The sequence below is a fragment of the Oryza brachyantha genome, chromosome 4, assembly GCF_000231095.2.
Source record: "Oryza brachyantha chromosome 4, ObraRS2, whole genome shotgun sequence".
Lineage (NCBI taxonomy): Eukaryota > Viridiplantae > Streptophyta > Magnoliopsida > Poales > Poaceae > Oryza > Oryza brachyantha.
Genome location: NC_023166.2, coordinates 4404001 through 4411871, shown reverse-complemented (window position 1 = coordinate 4411871; position 7871 = coordinate 4404001). Strand labels below are relative to the sequence as shown.

The 7871-nt window shown below is 40.8% G+C and overlaps 1 protein-coding gene across 1 annotated transcript; it reads left to right on the top strand.

The window, feature by feature from the left end:
* The first annotated feature begins 386 nt into the window (after positions 1-386).
* LOC102701969 (probable aquaporin PIP2-6) lies at positions 387-2764 on the top strand. Its single transcript, XM_006664750.3, has 4 exons — positions 387-1443; positions 1553-1848; positions 1963-2103; positions 2204-2764. The coding sequence occupies exons 1-4, from the start codon at positions 1152-1154 to the stop codon at positions 2321-2323; spliced, it is 849 nt and encodes a 282-aa protein (XP_006664813.2). The 5' UTR covers positions 387-1151; the 3' UTR covers positions 2324-2764.
* The last annotated feature ends 5107 nt before the right edge of the window (positions 2765-7871 follow it).

The window sequence follows — 7871 nt, the reverse complement described above, 5'->3', positions numbered from 1 at the left end:
CTGTAGTATTACCAGAGTAGTAGTTCTTCATTTATCAGAAATGAAATAGCTCGTCCAATTTGAGCTCTGTATATCTTTTATATATAATAGAGCAAGTGATGCTTAAACCCCTATAAAAACTTCCTGCCGTATCCAATCCATTTCCGAAAAGTAAGATAAAAACTATATTTTTCTAACAAATTCCGTTTTAAAATTAAGAGAACCAACTATATACCAATTACTTTGTTCGGTTTCATAATTTGTTAACTTTTAATTAACTTCTACGATTTATTCAATTAACCTCTGTTTGTACCGCCTGTTTTTTTTCCGAATGATCGAAATATCACTTAAAAAATCTCAAAATTTAGTGGTACACATTGAATTTCGTAAACAAAAATTATCACTAAATACTTAAATTCGTAAACAAAAATATTGTAACCATCTTCGTAAAATAATAAAAATAATACCTTTTTTTCACCCTTTTTCATACCTAACTGATGCTACCCTAATAATTTCCTACTTTGAACAAACAAATCCTAATAAGCCATTCCTGCCCGTTGGCCGTTGGACCACTATTAGGCGCGCGCATAGCTAGCACGAACGAAGCATCCCATAGGTGACAGCCTTATTTTTTGAGCAACGGCAAGATAACAGATATGCACCCATAATAATGACAAAGGGATCCCGACATCAACTTCGATTGTAAGGCTGGAAATATACAAGGCTTCTCCGAGACAATAATAAACCCACCCAGCCTGCTCAAAGCATGGATTATATTTGTTGGAAATGCATTTCATGCATGTTCCACAAAGAGAATTTTGTCAAGTACTTAATGTTCTATCATGGCAGCACTGAAATTAATTAAATAAAACCAACAAACTTATCCATGACTTGATCAATAACTTAGCATTGTAATCATGGAGAAGCAACAGCTACAGCAAGGTAAGCTAGGTTGTAAAGATAAGACGTGCTTCGATGGCAGAAGCCCACACCTTTCCATCTCTCTCTCCTCTTTGTAATGACAGCACCGCGCCTCAATAAAACCGGCCAGTCCCACGCTCGCGGCTCGCCCCTCCACATCCATCAGAGAAGAGAGAGAGAGACGAGACGAGAGCGCAGGAGAGCTCAGAGAGTGTGTGGTGTGTGTTGAGCTTGCTGAAAGGGGAGCGGCAATGTCGAAGGAGGTGAGCGAGGAGCCGGAGCACGCGCGGCCCAAGGACTACACGGACCCGCCGCCGGCGCCGCTGTTCGACATCGGCGAGCTCCGGCTGTGGTCCTTCTACCGAGCGCTCATCGCGGAGTTCATCGCCACGCTCCTGTTCCTGTACATCACGGTGGCCACCGTCATCGGGTACAAGGTGCAGTCCTCCGCCGACCAGTGCGGCGGCGTTGGCACGCTCGGCATCGCCTGGGCCTTCGGTGGCATGATCTTCATCCTCGTCTACTGCACCGCCGGCATCTCCGGTTCGTGCTCGCTCGGCCTCTCGATCTCTAGCTTCAGCTTGGAGTACTAAAGTTGTAACTATGGCCGTCGAGATAAATGTACGTGGTGTGTGGGCATGGTGGCGTGCAGGAGGGCACATCAACCCGGCGGTGACGTTCGGGTTGCTGCTGGCGAGGAAGGTGTCGGTGATTCGCGCGGTGATGTACATCGTGGCGCAGTGCCTGGGCGGCATCGTGGGCGTGGGCATCGTCAAGGGCATCATGAAGCACCAGTACAACGCCAACGGCGGCGGCGCCAACGTGGTGGCCAGCGGCTACTCCAACGGCACCGCCCTCGGCGCCGAGATCATCGGCACCTTCGTCCTCGTCTACACCGTCTTCTCCGCCACCGACCCCAAGCGCAACGCCCGCGACTCCCACGTCCCGGTGCGCATGCGTCACACCGCCCCACCTCGGATCTTTTTTTTTCCCTCTGTGAACGTACCACGTAGCTTGTGCTAAGTGTGCACGCTGCCTTGCCCTCTTTTTTGCTCTGTGCAGGTGCTCGCGCCGCTCCCCATCGGGTTCGCCGTGTTCATGGTGCACCTGGCCACAATCCCCATCACCGGCACCGGCATCAACCCTGCCCGGAGCATCGGCGCCGCCGTCATCTACAACCAGAAGAAGGCATGGGACGACCACGTAAGCTGCCACCACCTTAATTCGACCTCTCACTACCATAACTCTGTTCGACTGTTCCTGTGTTCGTTTTACCAAGTTAATGATTCTTGCCTGTGTGAAGTGGATCTTCTGGGCGGGGCCGTTCATCGGAGCGCTGGCGGCGGCGGCGTACCACCAGTACATCCTCCGGGCGGCGGCCATCAAGGCACTCGGCTCCTTCCGGAGCAACCCCAGCAACTGAGCATTAGTTAGCTGCTCTGCTGCTGGTGCTCCACCCTGGCCTGGCTGGACTTGGTCTTATCGTCATCATCATCGTCGATTTGCATGTTGAGTGAAAGTGAGTGAGAAGAGCGTCGGGCGTGCCAGCCAGGGTGCATGATTTGTTTGTTTCTTCCAGCTTAAATTATCACCGTTGTCACTGTTGTTAATTAAACCGGTGGGGATCTCTTTGTTGTATGTACCTCGATTAATTAGTTTTTGCTTGTTGTTATCAGTGTTAGACGCACAGCAATATCAGTTCAGTCGATCGGCTACCCTTTGTAAAACCGCTGTAAGAACTTCCACCATTTGCCACGCATGTGCTCTGTTTCTTGGATGATGCTACTATTAGTGGTGTGAGCATCAGCCTGATTCTGGTATTATCCAGTTGGTTGGTTAGCTTTAATCATATCACTTGAGCCAATCATTGTCTGCGGAGTTGATTATGGGAGAATTATCAGATTAATGGTGTCGTAATCAGCAAGTAATAGCAAGCATAGTCGCGTACTAGCTTTGCTGCTACTGTTGCTGTAGATAGTGCTCCTGCAATAATTGGTGCTTGATGGCGACGGCTCTCCAGAGCCTTCCACTCGCCTCTGTCTGCACCTACTACCATCGCACGCTTATCCGCGCACTGTTTTGTTGTGTTTTGCGGGTCGGGGTTTACGTTTTCGAGTGTTCGTCTTTTCGTTTAATTAAGGGGGGGTGTTTAGTTCAAAAACTACTCTCAAAAATATTATATCAAATCAAAAATATTATATCAAATGTTTAGACATCTAAATAAAATATTAAATATACAGCCACGTTAAAACAAACTCCACAGTTACCGAGTTCGAACTCGTGAGACGAATCTTTTGAGACGAATCTTTTAAGCCTAATTAGAACATGATTAAGTGCTAATGATGAATCAATTAGACTCAAAAAGATTCGTCATGATTAAGTGCTAATGATGAATCAATTAGACTAAAAAGATTCGTCTCATGGTTTTTAGGCAGAATCTGAAATTTGTTTTGTAATTAGATCATGTTTAATACTTCAAATGTGTGTATAAAGATTTGATGTGATGTTTATGAAAAACTTTTTACAAACTAAACAAGCCCTAAATAAACAAAATGATATTTATAAATAAAAAATAATTTATATATAAACTTTTTACATACATATTTCTAACGATATACTGTCTCCGTTTCAAAATAAGTTTATTTTTTAATTTTTGGATACACTTCATCTTATTTAAAGTTTTTTATGATTAATATTTTTATAGTTATTGCATAATAAAACATGATGGTGTTTTATATGAGACTAATTTTTTAAAAGTTTTTTGCAAATTTTTTAAATAAGATGCATGATGAAACGTCGAACAGAAATCAAAAAATAAAGTAATTGTAGGTAGTAAATAGCAATTTCAAAAATAAAAAATCCTAAAATATAGATTTAACATAGAAAAACTAAATTAAGTCCATGTTTAGTTCCAAAAACTTTTTCCAAAAATATCATATCGAAATCATATCGAATTTTTGTACATTTAAATGGAGCATTAAACATTGATAAAAATAAAACCTAATTGCACGGTTATGCAGAAAATCGTGAGACGAATCTTTTGAGCCTAATCGGTGCGTGATTAGCCATAAGTGTTGCAGCAACTCACATTTGCTAACGATGGATTAATTAGGCTCAAAAGATTCGTCTCGCAGTTAATTAGCGAAATCTATAATTTGTTTTATAATTAGACTACGTTTAATACTTTAAATATGTATCCGTATAATTGATGTGATGATTTTGCAAAAAAAATTTGCAAAGTGAACGGGGCCTAGGCCTTGTTTAGTTTGCAAAAAAATTTTGCAAAAACATCACACCAAGTTTTTAAACACATTTTAGTATTAAACACAGCCTAATTACAAAACAAATTTCAGATTCCGCCTGAAAACCGCAAGACGAATCTTTTGAGTCTAATTAATCCGTCATTAGCACATATTGGTTACTGTAGCACTTATGTCTAATCACGTTCTAATTATGATTAAAAGATTTGTCTCACGATTTTCTCCATAACTATATAATTAGTTTTAATGTTCATTTATATTTAATGCTTTATTTAGATGTCTAAAGATTCGATGTGATGTTTTTGAAAATAAACATGACCTAAGCACACAGACGAGCGGAGGGTAGTATTTTCTCTGTCCTAAAATAAATTAATTTTTTACTTTTTATCTATATTTTTTTATTATTCGTCTTATTTAAAATTGTTTTGTGATTAATATTTTTATTTTTGTTAGATGAGAAATTATGAATAGTACTTTACGTGTGACTAATTTTTCTTAATTTTTTGAAATTTTTCAAATAAGACGGATGGTTAGACGTCGGACATAGAAACCGAAGAATTGGTTTTTGGACACAGAGAGAGTTGACGGCTATTTTGCGCCAGACTGGCAGTGCACAGTTAAATTGCAGAATAGTGCTACGGTGTGTACTGTGCGTACCACGAGTTAGAAATGGAGAAAAGACTGGCAGAGCTGGTAGAGCTGGTAGCTTGGTACGGATACGAGTAGCAGTGTAGCGCTCCTGTAGATAGTACTACTATTAGTATAGGTGTAAGCTAGACCGTGAACTCGCTTAGGGACTGTTTGAATGGGCTAAACTTCTTAGCCCCATGTCATATCGGCTGTTTAGATATTAATTTAAAAGTATTATATATAGACTAATAAAAAAACTAATTTCATAACTGAGTGGTAATCCGTGAAACGAATTTTTTAAGCCTAATTAATCCGTAATTAGAGCATGTTTACTGTATCATCATATAGGCTAATCATGGATTAATTAGGCTTAATAGATTTATTCCGTGAATTAGTCCAAGATTATGGATGGGTTTTATTAATAGTCTACGTTTACTATTTATAATAAGCGTCCAAACATTCAATGGGATAAGGACTAAAAATAAGTCACTTGTCCTAAACGCCACCTTAAACGGGTTATCTAGTGGTTATCTGGTTCATTAGCTTATAAGCACAGCTACAATAGTAAACTATAAGCTAGCTATAAACATATTTTAAATAGATAAAGAAAGGAGAGAGAGAGCAGTGAGCTACTAATTTGTATCTAGCTACAGCGTGGGCTCTAAGACACACAGTATGTTTATGTATTAATGTTTTATAAGTAAATATTGTATAATTGTCTGCGGATTAAATATAGATAAATTGAAGTTAGTAGATAGCTATCCTATTGAACTTGCTCTAAGCGGGTGACGGACGGGTGCACTTACACCCCTTAACTACTTAACTACTAGCACTAGAATTGGAGTATCACATTTTTTTTTGTGTGCGTTCTGGAGTACCGGTAGATATGAAATTTTTTATTTTTCAACCATTTTAACAAATAATTGTATTACTAAACCTCCCGGGGAAATTTTTTCCAAAACTAAACTTTTTGGCCATGCCAGTGTTGATGGCGTGGCAAGACAACGCTGTCATGCAACGAAATTGGCCTATAATGGCGCGGCAGACTTGCCACGCTATTGTCGGTGGTGTGGGAAGCCTTTTCGCCACGCTAATGTTTGTGGCGTGGCTAAAAAGTTCATACACACTGGAAATATTTCCCCGGAGGTTTAGTAATAAAATTATTTGATAAAAAGGTTAAAAAATAAAAAAATTTCGGTAGATATATGTCACGCCCAAAAATTTCTCACACAAATTTCTGAACTTAATTGTGTATTAAAATCCTTGTCCAGAACCAGCCAGGGTAAAAAAAGACAATGTTGATTACATAACCATCGTTCTTATAAACAACTTAAAATAACACTTATTCTAACGAAAATGCAGCGGAAAAGAAAAACGTAGACTAGCTTCAGCGGGTACGGCTCCAGTCCACAGGCAACGCTTCGACGGTGGAATAGCTCACTTCTGAGAGTCACCTCCATCGGAGTCAACTTCAAACTCTGAAGGAAAAAATTGAACAAGGTTGAATACAAACCACCATACCCAACAAGCAGCATGTAAAAGAGGGTAATAAATGATGCAAATGATCAACAAGGGTAAGCTATGGTTAGTTGAAATAAAGCAATATTTAATAATTAACAGCGGTTAAACTAAATAAAGGTAATTAAGTAAATAAACGAATAAATAAATAACAGTTGTAAAATATCACATCACTGTCCAACGTTACACCACGCTGCGACAGGCCCAACCACTACTCAACACTACACCACGTTGTAGTAGTTCCCAAGTGAAAGCCCGTTTACCCAAGTCATTAAAGGTTCGACTAAGCACAGTGAAGCTGGCAGCTCACACTTAACCGTGGGCACGGCTATTCGAATATGTTTACTTTGATCAGAGTTGTACTACCGTGCCCACAAGACATAGTCCCACTACACTTAAACGTGCGCTGACACACCACCATGGCATACCAAAAGGGAACTATGATAGGACCCGTCACATAACCCTCCCTATTCAATCTCCCTATTCAATCGTACCACACTTCAGGTTTCGCCCCCTCCTTTACTCCAAGTCGGGCAGCCCCTTCTTGTGCCTAGGTGAATCCAATAGCAGCATAGGCCATCGTTACCCCACGACTCCCATCCATACTCCATCACGCTCACTTTTAACTGGGTACGTCGAATAGTTCGTAATTACACTCCAAATCCCACCGTTACTCATTCTGGCTCGTGGTTACCACGGACATAACTTCTAGGGTTTCCCGCGAACCAGTTCTTAATTGTCATGGGTGCGACTCTCAAAACCAAGCACCCACAACCCACCATTATCAATATTTTAGTTGGCATTAACCCGTACCGGGTAATGAATCAAAATTAATAGCTATTCAGAACTATTAATGATTAAAGGGTGATCCCCTAAGCTACTTGTTCTAAGCACGACGAAGCATTAACCTAGGCCTATTATCTATTCAAATTACCTCAGGTATAACATGAATAACGATGGATAAACAACATCATAATAATAGGTTACCCATAAAATAAATACAATAAATACTTTGAGTAAAATAATGCAGGTTTGAATAAATATAGCAAACACTTTGCAATAATAGGTTCAATATGATCAAGATGAGTGCCACTTGTCTTGCTCTGGCCCTTGGGGTACTTCGGCGATGATCTCGAAATAAACTGGTGCTTCGGCGTGGTCCGAATCTAAGCGACAAAGCACAAAAATAACTAAACAGGCACAAACTCTAGCAAAAGAAAGGATTTTTAATGGATTGTTGACAATTTTATGAATTTAATGAAAGTTGAATGGACTTAAACGGAGACCGAATGAATTAGTTATGAATTTTAGAAGTTTAACTGTGTTTTCAACTAAACAGAAAAGTCCTAAATCAATTATTGCGCAATTAAGGGAGGCTGTTGACGTCAGCAGAGGGAGGAGGCGGCTGACAGGTGTGGTCCACCTGCCGGTGACAGTGGGGAGAGAAAGGAATTTGACAGAAGGGCCCAAGAGGAGGAGAGGGGGAGAGAGAGGGAAGGGGGCCCGACGGGTGGAGACCATCGGTCGATGACCCGGGGAAGAGAGGGGAGGGAGACGGCGCTG